At 31.7% G+C, this 16,580-nt stretch overlaps 2 protein-coding genes across 4 annotated transcripts; both read right to left on the bottom strand.

Moving 5' to 3' along the window:
- Nucleotides 1–228: 228 nt before the first annotated feature.
- Nucleotides 229–5,234, bottom strand: LOC114421102 (probable serine/threonine-protein kinase PBL17). 2 transcript variants are annotated; one of them, XR_003668486.1, is made up of 7 exons: nt 4,823–5,234; nt 4,456–4,721; nt 3,738–3,873; nt 2,832–2,968; nt 2,102–2,225; nt 609–1,121; nt 229–524 (listed from the first exon to the last, which is right to left on the bottom strand). XR_003668486.1 is itself a non-coding variant. In XM_028386898.1 (6 exons), the coding sequence occupies exons 1-6, from the start codon at nt 4,899–4,901 to the stop codon at nt 724–726; spliced, it is 1,140 nt and encodes a 379-aa protein (XP_028242699.1). In that variant the 5' UTR covers nt 4,902–5,234; the 3' UTR covers nt 229–723. The 2 variants fall into 2 exon arrangements, 1 of the variants encoding a protein (XP_028242699.1); XM_028386898.1 differs by having other exon boundaries at nt 229–1,121.
- Nucleotides 5,235–7,183: 1,949 nt separating this feature from the next.
- On the bottom strand, nt 7,184–13,402 carry LOC114421101 (lupeol synthase-like). 2 transcript variants are annotated; one of them, XM_028386896.1, is made up of 18 exons: nt 13,208–13,402; nt 12,099–12,284; nt 11,242–11,331; nt 10,879–11,076; nt 10,661–10,745; nt 10,388–10,554; nt 9,896–10,084; nt 9,693–9,806; nt 9,454–9,573; nt 9,216–9,338; nt 8,946–9,044; nt 8,797–8,853; nt 8,649–8,695; nt 8,417–8,560; nt 8,154–8,331; nt 7,967–8,047; nt 7,641–7,724; nt 7,184–7,565 (listed from the first exon to the last, which is right to left on the bottom strand). In XM_028386896.1, exons 1-18 carry the CDS (start codon nt 13,400–13,402, stop codon nt 7,431–7,433), a joined length of 2,292 nt encoding a protein of 763 aa, XP_028242697.1. In that variant the 3' UTR covers nt 7,184–7,430. The 2 variants fall into 2 exon arrangements, with proteins under 2 accessions (XP_028242697.1, XP_028242698.1); XM_028386897.1 differs by lacking the exons at nt 12,099–12,284; nt 13,208–13,402 and adding an exon at nt 11,415–11,433.
- Between the last annotated feature and the right edge of the window lie 3,178 nt (nt 13,403–16,580).

Here is a 16,580-nt window from a genome sequence, read left to right as displayed (position 1 = left end):
CAAAAAAATGTGGAAATTGAAATGGTCTAATTTTGAGCACTTGGGATTGGTTCTCCGCATGTGAAAAATTTGCAGAAAACCACGTTGAATGCAAATCAGTCAGTCCATACAACCATTATTTCTCGAACAGTATGCTCGAATACGTCGTCCTTATTGATTCTTCAATGTTTATAGTCTTGAGCAAGGTTGCTGAGGGTTTTGATCGTGAAGTAGGTTACAAATAATCACTTTCAACAATGACTTTTAAATGACCTAACTTAAACTAAACGTGAGTTCGTTAACAATTCGTCTGATCCATTGACATCCCCACTATTGATTTGACGCAGAAGATGCTTTACTGAATACAAATCGAATGCAGAAAGTAGTTTAAAAAATGTTTTACAATAGCTCTGTTAAATGTTCCAATAAACAGCGTCCTCATCACTCAAAATTGGAATAAAAAGCAACATAGAATGCATAAGCCACATTGCCTTCGCCAATTCTGCTCAAAGCAAACACACATCTGGAAACACCAACGGATCCACCTGTGAACATTTTGTACAAGTTTAATTGCCATCCACATTAGTGAAACTTCAACTTCTGGAAGAAGACTTATCTCGAGCACAAACCTTGGTGAAGGAACTACATAAATCAGAGTCATTTGAAGGCTGGTTCAGCTTTTTTCTTTTCTCACCAACCTTTGCTCCTGTAAACCTCGTCGTCATTTGTAGTTTGGTATTAGCCCTAAGTTGGAGTGTCATTGCTGCCCTTAGGAACCTCATAAAGGGTTACGCTGGTACCGCCAGTTTGAAGCATTTGATCTTCCTCATTCCCCCCCTTTGACTGAAAGTTTTCGAGAATTTCAACAACCTGGCTCATTAGCGGTCTACCTTTCGGGTTTTGGCTAAGACACTGGTATGCTAAATGGGCCACCTTCAATGCAGTTTTACATGAATATTGCCCCTCTAGTTTTGGGTCTAGGATTTTCAAAAGTTTTTTGTTATGATTCAATAGTGGACGGGCCCACTCAACCAAGTTGTGCTCTCGGCTAGGCCTGCTCTTGTCTAATGCTCTTCTACCGATAAGCATTTCAAGTAGCACCACCCCAAAACCATACACATCACTTCGAGCTGTCAAATGCCCTGATCATAATGACAATCAGGTTAGTTAACAGATGTAATCTCATACGTACATGTCAAAATAGTGGCTTGATCATCAGTTTAAGATTGAAAGGACTATCTACAAGAATAAATGTAGGTTTCCTACACCATAAATAGTTAATATATGCCAAAAGTTAGAAATAAAAAAGGAGAGACAAGTGCACAAAGCTCACACTTGTTTAGGTGATCACAAGGCAGCAACCTTGTTGCCAAGGCTCACTCTCATACTCTGAATGATAAAAATAAAGTACTAAATATGTTGTTAGTCCTTACATACAAATAAGATAAAATTCGTTTGTAGTCCCTCAAAAATCAATTATCTCTTTTTGGTCCCTTATTTATAAAAATGTCATGTGATTCTTGTCTTTCATAAATAATTGTCTATTTTGGTTCCTCGTGTATGGAAATCAGGACAACAAATGACACATTTCCATGAGGGACCAAAAGGAAACAATTTTTTTTAGAGACTAGAAACATATTTAGTCCTAATTTATTACGTCTCCGAGTACTTGGTGGAATGTTACTTCCACCTTTTCATTTATCATTAAATTGTTTATCTAGATAAAGAAAAATGAAATACAAAAGCAGAAGTTGTGATATATTATGATCTCATCAAAGAAAAAAAAGTTCACATATCACATAAAATATCATACCAATTCTAGATTTCTATTTTGTCATTAAACTCCAACCACGGACAGAAATCTAGAATATAGGAATTGACATACTTGTTTCTAATATGTTGAATATGTTAATGCAATGCATGCCAGCTTTCATTTCCAACAATGCGCACAAAACGGATCAGACATGTCTAATAACAGTTGTTTATGTCAATTCACAATTGTGTAAATTACATAAAATATGAGAGTAATTGCACCTTTTTTATCGTTTATGAATTCTCCATATTTCTGAGAAATTAGAAATGAAATGGAAAAATTCACCATCAATAGCTTCGGGTAACTCACCAGTCATGACATACTCAGGAGCAGCGTATCCATATGTGCCCATTACTCGTGTTGAAACATGGGTTTGGTCCCCCATCGGACCATCCTTTGCAAGGCCAAAGTCCGAAAGCTTCGCATTGAAATCCTGCAGGTTTATATACCTTTATTAAATTCACTTGTTTTATAGTGGCACACAAGTAAACATTTTAAAAAAATTACAGCCTGTTTTTCTACTATACTATTTTCAAATTTGCTTATTAGAAAAGGAAAATACTTTGTTGGAAGATTTGCAATGTGATCATGAAAGTCTCCTTTGTCAAATCAACAAAATAATAAATTTTGCTAGAAAAGGAAAATAGAGAAATAAGCAGCTGAGGATAAGAATCCTCCAAAAAGAATCAAGAAAATACAAACAACGCATTAAAACAAAGACATATCAACTAAGCAGTGCTCACCAATCTCTCTGCATTTTGGCCATTGAAACTTGAAAGCCCTCTAAAGAAACCATTAGCTGAGCACCACAAAGATGCTAAAATAAAATTTTATACCAGGTATATTTAAAATTCAAGGGTAGCAAGTCAGGTTGAATAGTTAGAGAAGATCAAAGCAGTTTCCTTTTCCTTTCAAATTTTGCAGAAATATCTACTGATGTTTAAACAGAAGCTCGTTTTGAAGAAGCTACAAATCTCAGTCTCTAGTAAAAAGCTGACAACAAAAACTATTTTCCAGAATAAGATAGCAGACAACAAACCGCATCTAGCAAGATATTTGAAGTCTTGAAGTCACGATATATAATAGGCCTTTCTGCACCATGAAGAAAAGCGAGCCCCCTTGCAGCATGTAAAGCAATCTTCATTCTTTTTGACCAAGTCAATGTTGAGCCCACTCCTAGCATTGATAAACAGTGTGATGATTAGGATGGTAAAATAGAGGCAATTTCCTTACACGTTTTTTCTTTTAGTTTTTAGTTACAGTTGCCTATGCAATGCACTTAAGGAATTGAATGGTAAGAATAATGAGTTTATTCAAGGTTTCCATGTCAAAAGGGAGCTTTGACGAAAGATGAGATACTCATTACATGAATTGATGACAAGACTGGTAGCTTTATTTGATTATTAGCAGGTTAAATATTAAAGAGGACATTTACAAATGGATCAGTTTTTTCAACATTTTGTTTGGCTATATAACTAACACATCATGCTAAAAGCCATATAGAAGACATATGCAAAGGCCAAGTACTCCAGTATCATGCAGAAGGTTAGAGGATAATATATTAATGGTGTTAACAAATTTGAGACCTTCGGTGCCCCCAAGCAAACTACATTTGAGAAACAGCCACCTACATAAAAGGGAGAGATGGCCAGAGGGGGAGGACAGGAAGGTGGAGTACACTGTACACCATTTTGAAGCTCAAAGAAGGCTTCCTGCCTCCAATCCACAAGGCGTTAACATAATTGAGCTAGTCTTTCAGATAAAGAGATAAATATGTAAGCCTTAGTAAATAACATGATAAGGTACAAACACAACCTCCCTGGTACAAACCCAATTGCAGATAACATATTAATTACGAGAATAATCTGATCCCGGTACATATAACCTTGGTCCAATTTAAAAATTAAAATTTTAGATACATTTGCAAATTCCATGTAAAGCTTACTGCGAAAAAGATGTTTCTCCAAGCTCCCACTTGCCATGTATTCATACACCAATAACCGGTGGTCATCCTCACAGGAATATCCAATGAGCTTCACCAGATTTGGGTGACTGAATTGACCTAAATAGTTAACTTCCGCCTGCAAAGTAAACAAAACCATGCGGCTAAGTTCAGTCCTGTCCAGTCTTTACTTGCATAAACTCCTTTCCACTCTAACAGTCAATTCTCATTGTTCAAACACCAAATCAAACTTAACCACATGCAAACATGGTTCAAAAGTGGTTAAAAATAAATAGAAGTAATTGTATAGAATTATCAATTTGTACCTATGGCACGATTGGTTTAATATATCTTACAAGTGGTTAATAATGTCAAGATTTTTGAAATGTCTAATGGTGATTAACTTTGTCTCACAGGTAGTTAAGAGTAAATGAACGTGTCTATATAATTATCAATATGTACTTGCAACACTAATGGTTAATATGTCTTACACGTGTTTAATAGTTTCGTGAGATTATTAAGATGTATAATGGTGATCAACTTTACCTAACTAGTGGCTAATAATAAATGAATGTGTGCATACAATTATCAATATGTACTTATGGTACTAACAGTTAAATATGCTACGACCTCATTAATTAAAATGTTCAATGGCAATTAACTGTGCATTAAAACGAGTTGAATGCTACAAGAGAAGTAAGGAAAAGTAAGAGTTACGTACGAGCCATTCTCTATCTCCTTGAAATCCTTCGCGATTAAGTTCCTTAATGGCGACTTCAGTGGACATGTAACCCGACCTCACGCTATGGTCTATGACGCCTTTATATACAACTCCGAAGCCTCCTTCTCCCAAGATGAAATCGGGACGAAAGTGCTTCGTCGCGAGCCTAAGCTCTTCGTACGTGAAAATATCCACATTGCTGTATCCAGCACCTTCGCGGAGATCTTTGATATTCATGGAAGCCAATGGAGCGCCAGATTCATGACCTACTCATCAAATTTTTCATACGACGATTGATTAACGTTAATCGATGAAGGCAAAGAAAACGGTTCGTTTGGGTTTGGATCGAATCGGAAATTGAAGTTACCTGCAGGTTTATTAGGCTTGGCGTTCGAATCGGAGATGGAGAGGTTGTTTGGGTCTTCAATGCTGAAGCAAATCCCCATGAATCTGGATCTGAATCGAAACCGCACAGAAGCGCATTCACATTCACATTCGCATTCGAGTACATTTACATTATGTGGTGGCGGATTTGAGATGGTTCGTCGGAAAAGAGAACCAACTCACGAGGAATTGGAATTGCAAGTTGAATTTGAAGAAAGAAAGAGAGAGAAAAAGGTTTGACTGAAACGAGTGAAGAATGATTCAAGGTTCAATGGCGTTGGGTTCACCGATGGGCGTAGAAAGCGCCAAACTAAGGGCTCTAATCTTCTTTCGTTTTGGTCCCATCTCTGTTGCGCAAAATACCCCCAAACTCTACACTATTTTCACCCTTGCCATTTCCGTTGTTATTTATTTATTTTCCTTGGTCCGGTTAGTAAGTAATTAGTCCCTGAATCAGGTCCAATATTATTACATCTGTATATGTCGCATTGACGATTCTCACATTTTCAAATCACTTCTCCAAGTCCATTCAACTCACAAGAAAATAAAAAAATTCACACTTGACTACATGATGTGAATAATGGCGTGTCTAATTGACTAATTCCTACAGCCAACGACATTATTACATTTTCATTGTTTATGGGTTTTTTTATCATAGAAATAAACTTTTTTTTATTTATAAATTACATGTATTTTCTAGTTAAGAAAAAATTATTTGAGCCGAATAAAAAATACTACTCCCTTCGTAAGAAGCAAATTTAAAATGATATATATTTTCTATTAGATTCAGCATATAATAATTTTTATTAATTATTTTTAGATTAAAAATATCTCTTATTAATCAAAAAAAGAAAAAATATTAAGAAATCATTAAAAAGGAGAGAAATATTAATGACAACGATAATTTTAAAAAAAAGTTATAAATTTAATATATTTGTTAGTATCAACTTAATTAACAATCTTTTTTAATCTCTAAGTAATTAAGTCTTATATATAAAAATAGAAAGATTGAATGTATTAAATTCTCTTTTCAAGTATTTAATGCATTTGTATACCTAGGATTGAATTCTCAATCCCACTAGATTAAACTGAACTAATCTTACGTCAATTTATCTACTTTTTATTATAATTTACATTTTATTTGAACATAAAGAGAATTAATAAAAAATAAATAAGATTTTCTTACTATTTAAATTAAAAAAATGAAATAATAATTTATTTCTTGTTTATTTTGAAAAAGGGGGAAAATGTTAACAGTAATTAATTAATTATATCCTTTAATATAACCATAGATAAATAAATATAATTTGCATGAAATTTTATAAACTTAATGTATGTAGAATTTTTTATACATTTGATGTCAATTAATCTCATCACAACATTTTAATAGGTTTCATAGTTTAAATCACTAGAATATTAATGAAATAGAATGATATTTGATGGAATAAATTTCATCCTATTCCATTTCAATTCTCCAGTTTTTGTTCTCTAACTTAGGGTTACAGGATGAAATCAAAATAGTTTTAGTCTTATAAGTAGTGAATTACCACCTTATCCTATCATTAGACACACTAACTCTCATTTCATACATGTTTTTTATTCTTCCTCCTTTCTTGCTTCTCAATCCATCCACGGTTCCAAACCCTACGGCAGCACAAGTCCAACAGTCCTCGGTCATTCAAGAGAAATTAAAATGCAGCATTACTAACATAATTATCTATAAGACTTCAATCTGAAACTCTATTAACAAATTTAAGTTTATTAATTTCTATTTGAACTAATCACATGTTGATACATAATTGTTCTTATATAAATATAGTTTATAATTAAAAAATTATTTTCAATTCCAAAACTTTATTTCCAACGTGAACACACTTATTTGATGCATGTTTGGTTTTATATTTCATAAATGATTGAGTGCAAAATTAATTTTAGATAAATTTTTACATGTTTAATTTTACGTCAAAAAAGAATTTAAAATTGATTTTGAGTCCATAATTATTTCTGAGTTAGATAAAAAAGTTTATATCAATTTTTACTTTTAACTTATTTTAAAAACAAGATATTTAAACATAAATTATATTACTTTAAGATTAATTTTAACCAAAATCAATTTGATTTAGAATTAATTTTACTAACACCGGACCAATCTATTTTACCTATACCCAGGACTTGGTACGGTAGTGTCCAACCTTGCTTTTGTTTGTCTCAGTCTACCCTCTGATATAGAAAAATGATTTATTTTAATGTATATTTATTATTTTAAAATTAATCTATAAATGAATTATTATCTTGTTAAAAAATAAATAGAAAAACACAAAATAATGAAATAACATATGAGTCGTGAGACTAATGAGAGACATTTAAAGTTTTTGAATAGTTTCACCATTAAAGTTTTTAAATATAATGTAACATGAGATAAGACCTATAAAAAATGATAAGAACTAAAGTGAACAAGCATCATGGCAGATACCCTTGCAACATGTGCTGTGTTTACAAGGGCGAAGGGTGGCTCCGCAAAAATTGCACTGCGCTTAGTTGCTAAGTATAATAATGGGTGCATTGAGGCAACAAAATGAGTTGGATTGGAGTTAGGTGGAGCTAAGTATTTGACTTTTATGCGTAAAGACACGGCGACGATACTCTCCCAGAGCCCATATGAGAAAAATGTTTCGATATGAAGAATAGTTCAGCGTACAATTCCTCATGAATACTCCAGTGATCTCCTGTAGAGTGTAGATTATAAATTGATGAGAAAAACATATATGTGCTCGCTTTATTTGACATCACATGAGAGTTACCTGTTGTGGAAAGTCTCCATCTTCCATTTGAGAATTTATTAATAACCTTATTCCACGCTCTACGGGTGTTGGATCTATCTCAACCTTTTTGTCAGAAAAAAATAATCATTTTTAGCACAATAACATACTACATCTGTGTGGAAACCTTGTTCTATCCTTTGATCAATCTAATACTTCATATCATTTTGTTATGAAAGATAAATTTGTTGATTTTTATAATAACTACTCTAACAATCATCACATATTATTTCTGATTGATAAAGTGAATGACAATTAAACTCATACAATATAAGTACTAAAATACTTGAAGATTTTTGTTTACTAACCTGCCCTGCATCAATGAGGGACATCAAAGCCCATGAAGTTTGAACTAAGTTTGCCCTGTTGCCTTTTAGATTTGTGTAAACCTGTTTGGCAAAGAAAGCATCCGATATATTTGTGTAGATAGAAATTTATTAACACTGACCTCTTTTTTCAGAGTCTAGTGTGCTATTCAAGCAATAATATATATACCTTGTTTTGGCTTGACAAGTAACTCTCACCCCATCCTCCATTAGGAAGCTGCTTTGACAACAAAAATTTGCAAGCTTTACGCAAGGCAGGACTATTACGGTAGTTTTTTCCACAGTCTGTTAACCCTTTTACAGAAAACAATGTACCATAGGTATAGCAAATTCCCCAACAGCCAAACCTGAAAAGTGTTAGGTTTTTTAAAACAAAAGTTGAACCAATCATTTGCTAAATATACAAATACCAATAAGAGAAAAAGTAAATACCATGATCCATCAGGATTTTGTGTTTTTTCAATGTAACGGATTGCTTTAGAAATACAGAGATCGACTTCCTTTCTTCTGTGTTTTGGATATAACTTTCTAAACAAAGCCAGGCCCTGCAATGCCGATGATGTGCACTCCACATACCTATTTCAAAACATTGCACACTGTAAGTAACGAGAATTGGCGAATCTAGTGCAACAACGATACGTTTAATTTGGCAGTGTTATCTTACTCCATCTCAATGAGAGTGTCTTTGAAGATTTCCGTTGGATTGAACTTCTGCACCAGCAGACACGAGTTATCACTTGTCTCTTAATTAAAACAATGTTGTGAAGTATAATATTTCGTTTCACCAATTGAAAAAAACCATATTTTCTTACCTCTAACCAACGGTACGCTCTTTGAGGCTCCCAAGCAGGGAAGCCGCCATTGCCGCTCTGTAGTTGAACCAAATATGTTAAAAGTGTGTTACAGACTCAAAGTTGCTGTTAGAAATTGCATGCAACATTCTAATTAGAGAAAACCATACCTGAAGAGATAAAATCACATCAACAGCATCATAGAACCTCTCATCTTCCATTTTCTCGCCTATTAGGTCAGGAGACATTTGTGACAATAGAAGTGCAGCCTGTATTTGCAGTATGTCAAATTCTGATCAGTGTTGATAATTAAAATAAGTGCATTTCTCTTATGGATTTTAAAAAATAAATAAAACTATTCTTTTAAAATAAGAAATTGTTTTTTCTAAAATAAGCTGAACTAAGCATGCTCTAAATTAACGAGTAGAATATGCATGAACCTTTAATCCTTCTGCTGTGCAGTCAGAGACTTGCCAACCCTGATCCTGCATTGAGAATGTCCATGCTCCTTTGGATATGTGTCGATGCATTGCTTTGAAATTACCTGATGGATTTTCAAGCACCTTCAATAAAAAAAAAAAAAAAAAAAATTGGCATTAACTCTCTCATCATGGTTCTGATTCTTAGCTTCTTAGGATTCTTCACGTCTTAGTATGCAATATGCATATTAAGTCTAACCTGGGAAGCCTTGACAAAGTGGTGTGCTTTACGAAGTGTAGGTCCATACTCTTCACTCAAATCACATGATATTATTGCTTGTATAGCTAATGTAGCATCCCACAGTTGAGAACCCAAACTCTGCAATTTTTTAGTGAAGTAACTTAAGTGCATTTTCCTATCTGTTATTTTGTGACAAGCAGTAACTTTTCCAATTTTTAGATTTTGATAAATAATATAAAGGTGATAGTTATACTAACCTGGATTTTCAATCCATCTTCTGCAAGCCAAAAGTAATCAGGGATTCTGGCTAAATGAAGCTTGTATGCCTCTGAGTTTGGATCTTCGACCCAACGTGCAATCAAACACAACACCTGACATGTGTGACTAACTCCATTTAGAAATCAACCTCTAAATAGTAATAATACTGTTATTTAATGGTTAAGCTTGTTATTATGTTTACCTTCTCTACACTACCAATACAAAGGTATCCACTGTTCTCGTCCTCATAACGAATATGATCAATTGCGACTTCTAGTGCCTTCTCTCTCAGCATGGAAAAGGGCCAGCAATTCAGAAGAGGCTCTGCCACGTGATGAAGAGATGCCCATAACATATCTTGAATCAGAGGATGTGGGTAATAGAGATCCTCCTGAAATTGCATATTGACTAAGTTCAATAAATACGAACATCAAATAGTTGCCTTCCCTTAACAAGTCAAAAAAAATTATCCAAAGTATTATTCAGGTGAAAAGCTTAAATACAATTTCTTTTACTCTCTGATTAGAATTGAAGTATCATCTTGATAATTCATGTAAGGTATGCATTGAAGATTACTATTGACTACCAAGATAAAACTGTAATTCTAATGAAAGAAAACTAAAAATATCCAAAAAACTGCATCTAAATTTTGTCCAAATAAAAATTGCAGATATTTTGAAGTGGGAAATAAAACCTTGGCAACTGTGCTTCGGGCGTTATTCCAATCGATTTGATCATAAGGCTGGTTGTACATTTCTTCTCTTAGAGATATGATTAACCCGGTAATTGGACCCACAAATCTCTTCCCAAATAAGTATGACATGGGCATGTAAACTAAGCGACAGTAGCATAACATTTTCCCTGTACAATATATTATTTGGCAAATGACGTTATTATATTATATTCTATGTACAAGCATATAGTTGCTTGATTTAATTATGATTAATTAGGTGGTAAGGTAGTAAACCTGGATGAATGGGGGCGTACTTGGGCAAAAGCCATATCTCTGGTGGAAGTGGGTTGCAGCCTGACCACTCATAAACTCCAAGTACCTGTACAAAGCAACATAATATGTATATTGCATGCGTGTTTATTGCTTAATAGTTAATATGGTCTACACTTGTATATATTGTAGCGTTTACCACTACAAGTTAATTACAAATGATATAGTATTTATTTAGTTACCGTGACCCAGAACTTTCCCCAGGATGGAATAGCTTCCAAACCACCGTGGTCGAGGATCCATTTTCTGCCTCTAGCCATTGCCCTGTCTTCACCATCTTCAGGCCCTTCTCCAAGAATTCTCAAGGCAATGTAGCTCAACGCTGACCCAAACATTGTGCTGTGACTCTCTATATGCAATCCCCAACCTCCATCTTCGTTCTGTCTCATCATGCAATGCAACAACCAATAGACTCATAGGTTATTCAGTTGGAACTAAATTAAAATTTCATGCATAAATCTTACTTTTAGTTGCCGGAGCCTGAGCTAATGTTATTTTCATTCTTGTATGCATTACATTACTTAAGAAACAAGATAAAAATATACCTGATGATTATACAAATAACGAATAATTTCCTTCTGGTGTTCTGGTCCTAAAACATCATTTAGGGACCCTGTAATATAGAGTGCCATTACCTGCATACATGGTAATATCAATATCAGAATATACGATGTGTATAGAGGGCATACCTTCAGAAAAGCAAGCTTCTATTGACTACCAAAATTACGAGTTTAATAATCTTCAGGTTCAAATACGTGGTACTATAATTCCGCTAGTTATCAAACTCATTAAATAATATAGCAATATAATATTGAACTAACTAGGGTGGAAAATTTTCTTACTATAAAATTGCGTTAAACTTTAACTCTAAACTAACAAGTATATAAATAAACTAACGAGTATATATATTATGGTGTCAATATTTTTAATTTTAAGTAAAATTTAAAAGGTATAAATAAAAATAAAAATGTTTAAATTTATAAATAGAACATGTTTCACACTATATAAAAAATAAAACAATTAATTTGAGCATTTTAAAAAAATTACTTTTCAACAGTAAAGCCACATGTTGAAGAAAGAGATCATCACTTTTAAAACCAGACATTTATTTTATTATACAAAGGACAATAGAAATACAACACGAAGAAAAATCATTAAAGCAAACAATTGCTATATATTGTATGGTTATGCCTTGTGGGTGTGGTATCGTTCAAGTATTTAAGAGTGATTGATTATATGATAGATAACATCAATTAGAAAAAATACTTTTTTTTTCGTAAGCCAATTAGAAAAATACTTGACAACCTACAACTTAAGTGGTAGTATTCAGAAAAAGTAAAATAACATTAGTGCAAAGCCTTTCATGAAAGGGGAAAAAAATGCTGAAATTGAACATGCTCACCAAAGGTTGAAGGAAAAACAAAGGGCCAGCAGATTCTGCTGGCCAGTGGCCATCATGGGCTTGAATAGAGGAATAGAAATTGATAGCCTTTCTCATTGTAGTGATCAATGCTTCCTCCGTTACGTTTTCCGTGTCTTTCACGTTCACTCTTGCTAGAATGGGCCCACACGTGTTCTCCTTTGTGAGCTGACAGTCACCACATTTCAATTAATTATCAAACAGCAGTCGACTTAGTTGGGACAAATAAAAAACATAAACAGACAATCCTCAACGATCACATTTAAAATTTGAGAATGGACTTCCATCGGAAGTTGAACAAACTTGTTGAATTGGAAAAGTATTATTATATAAGTTTACTTTTTGTTGTTGCTTTATATAAGTTTATTTGATACCATATATATATATATATATATATTTGTTATATGGGTTTATTATTTTTTCTAAACTTTTTAGATAAGCTTTTAACTCTTAAACTTTTTCTCGGTTACTACTTTTAATTTTTGTTGTTAAGTAACACAACTTAACTAATGATAAAAAACAAATATTGATAGTTCAATAATATGTGAATAAGATATTAAAAATACAGTTTATCAAAAAATTTATACATGACCAGGTTATTAATATTGTTGTTACGCTCATTAGTTAACGGTGTTCGAAATAAAAATTAAGAATTTTGGCCGATCAATATCTAAATAATGAATTAAAAGCAAAAATCTAAAAAAAATTAAGGACAAAGACAAAAATAAATTACACACACACACACACACATATATATATATATATATATATATATATATATATATATATATATATAATTCTGTATGAACAAATTTATTTTAAGAAAGTGAGTTATAAAATTGTTGTGATATGATTACTGAGGTATGTTGGTAAAATTTCAATATACAATTCTAAATTCAAATGTTTAAAACGAAGAAACAATAATCTGTTGCTTTTAATTGTAGAAATGCTGTTAAAGTCTCTACTACTATTTCATTGCATTAGTTTAGTGTACCATCCTACCTGCAGGTGTATTAGTTTGGTGTATCATCGAAACAAGCATTTAAAAGTCACATGACATGTATGATGTATTAGTTTGTGTAGCATCGTACCTGCATTCTCATGAGTAGGTCACCGCTTTGCTTAATGCAAAACCGGTTCTTTTTGTATTCCTCTCGTACCCTTTCAACTTGAGCACGTTCTTGTGGAGTTCCAGCATTAGGATCAAACTCCCAGTGTTGACGTCCAATGAAATTGTTCACAGAGATTAACCCATCTCCTCCTTCTGCTATCTTCAACTTCCACATACTACTGACCCAAAATTAAGAAGAATATGTATGTTTCAAACTTCCGACAGCTACAGACAGAAAAAAACTCGTCCAACGTGTTGATTTAAGTCTTTGATAACAAAGTGTATGGATGGATCTAACATTTATTAACACTTTCATATATATAAATACCGAACGAGGTTCACCATTCCTCGAGTTTGCGTCCACACCTAGTCAGATAAACAATGCTGGTGGTTGACTGTGCCAACTGTAGTTTAATCTATACCCACTATATTTAATATTTCATAGGACACACGACGTCTCTATAATAATTCAAGCATAATTTTAAAATTTTGTTTTCTAGAATTATCTTAAAATAATACTAGTTAACTAGTTTAATATATAATTCAGCGTGAGAAATTATTATAAATATTTTTATATTATTATAATTTTAAATATATTTTTTTAAAAAAAATATTCTAATAATTTTAAGTGTAAATAGATTAAAATTGATCGTATAAAAATATTGAGGGCGGAAACTTATACATTAAAGTCACAAAAAATATATGTAAGTATTTTTTATAAAATTTAATACAATATGTAATAACAAATAAACGATGTTTAATCTTTACATTTAAATTAAAAAAATAAAATAAAATGAGAAATTAAATTTTTAAACTGAAAAAGGGAATGTATTTTTTTGAAATACTATAAAAAAAAATGTATATGAACAACATAACATAAATATGTTCTTATAAAATAATTGATCTTTTTAGGATTTAGGTTTAAGTCCTAGCTTGGCCCATCACTCAACAAACATTCTGAAACTCATTTTAGGAGAAGTGTTGTTAGGTGCATCTAGTATTCTTTAAAAATGGTAAAATTACACCTGCTAATTTATCTTCCTATGAATTAAGTTGATTCGTATTAATTTTTTAAGATTTACGAATCAACTTGATTCATAAAAAATATTTTTGTCTTTTCGTGATTAATGTTAGATGCACCACTGTTAATGCTAGGTGTACCTAGCCGCACTCTTTCCGGAAATGTCAATTGTACTTTTAATCGACCCACTATATGATCTATATTTCATAGGAACCCACCAGACGTCCTTGGGATAATATATTCAAGCACGATCTGGATAAGTATTATCAAATTTCACACTTTCAAGAATTATTATAATAATATTTAATTAAACGATTAAAACGTGTCGATCAACAGTTTTAAAAAAAAACACTTTAAAGAATAATCTTAAATAATAAACGAATGAAACGTCTCCGCAATAATTCAATACTAGTTAACTACCTGTTAGTATCATAATTAAAAGTGGTCTCGATCCATGCCTAACCGTTAATTAGGTACCATGTCTAAATGCAAACGGTATATATGGTGCGGGACAGAGGCCAAAAATGAAGTAGACTCTTAACAAACCAAACACTTTCTTAAGGTGGGAGGTAGATTCAATTTTAGCAGAGGCAAGATTAAAATTAGAAATAAATGTTTGTCCTTGATCATCAGTTTGAGTGTTCCTAATTGATCGGGACTCATATATATATAACATAAGATGCATATATAAGACGTGTGGCTCCCTATTTTTTAAAATTTATTAAATTTGTAAATAAAATCTTATATTTTTATATTTTATTTTATTTATATTTATATAATTAAACTCACTAAATTTATTTTTTATAATTTATACCCACTAACTTAGAGTATTGAATTCCCTACTGTGTGTGCCATTATTTATTTACTTTTTTTCTATAATGCATTCAGTATCCAGAAAGCCATTGCTGCTTGTGGAGGTACTCTGACAGAATTATATATTAAATGCTTCTATTATAATTTGGAGCCTTAATTGACATACAAATACAATACAACACGTTATATATCTTTGATAAGATGGACTCTTTTGTTGCTGTCCAAATCATACAGACGTACTGGACAGTTTGGTTGGTTCTCAGAGTTTGGCTCTTTTGGTTAGAGCGTTTGATTGTGGGAGAAGAAGAGATAAATAAGAGATTTTAAAAAAAAATAAACTTAGTATAAATCTCATAGTTTTTATTTATTTTAATTTAAAATTTTCATTTCAATTCTATTTCTTTACAGAACGGTATCTTTGGGATATATATTAATCACTGCTCTACTTCCCTTGTCCATACTCTTTGCGAAGTCAACCAATGTGCGGCTTATTTGACTAAAATGGGTCACGGTGCTACTGCCCAGTTAATGTTTTATTTCATCGTTCTCCCATATGTTAGATTTAATTTGTTGGTTCCAGCTGATGCTAGAGGCTGTTCTTTTATGTCTTTGATGGCGCTGTAATTTGACTTTCTTTTCCTTTGATAATAATATATAAAAAAAATACCATATGGTGTGATGAATTCGGTATCCAGGAGGAGGTATTTAATACCATTTATTTTTTAAAATTCAGTAAATTTATAAATAAAATCTTATATTTTTATATTTTATTTTATTTATATTTATATAATTGAATTTACTGATTTTATTTTTTATAATTTACATCCATTAACTTAAGTTCTTGAATCCACCATTGATTATGTTTATCCATAGACCTGTTTGGGTAGCCTTTCCTTTTGCACATAAAACAATTGATAAAGCAAATATAAATTAAATAAAATTCTTTTGGTACATTATTTTTGAAGATTTTTTATTTTGATCCTTTATATTTTAAATTTTTTATTTTTGTATATTAAATTTTAAATTTTTTATTTTAATATTTTATATTTTTAAAAATTTTTTATTTTAATATTTTATATTTTTAAAAGTTATAATTAAATACAAATAAAATAGTTAATTTAAAGTTTGAAATGTTTAATATTATTTTAGTTGTCATTATTTTAAATTAACTATTTTATTTGTATTTAATTATTTGTCAAAATTTAAAATATCAACGAAACATTAATGTTTTTAAATGAAATAAATGATCAAAATAATATTTTAAAATATAAATCATCAAAATGAATTTTTAAAATTTAGTGTACTAAAATTAAATTTTCAAAAATATAAAAAATTAAAGTGAAATTTTAAAAGATACCAATATAAAAAAATAAAACATAATAAACTAAAAATAGTATTTAACCTAACAAAACATCACGGTCTGTAAGCCTGTAAAATAAATGTAATGTTAGCGTGGCGCCGTCTTTGCTTTTGAACACACCACTACTAGTTGCCCCCTTTCTTTTTCTTTGGGGTTTTT

This window comes from Glycine soja, chromosome 8 (genome assembly GCF_004193775.1).
Source record: "Glycine soja cultivar W05 chromosome 8, ASM419377v2, whole genome shotgun sequence".
NCBI classification, from domain to species: domain Eukaryota; kingdom Viridiplantae; phylum Streptophyta; class Magnoliopsida; order Fabales; family Fabaceae; genus Glycine; species Glycine soja.
This window is presented reverse-complemented; position numbering and strand designations above follow the sequence as displayed.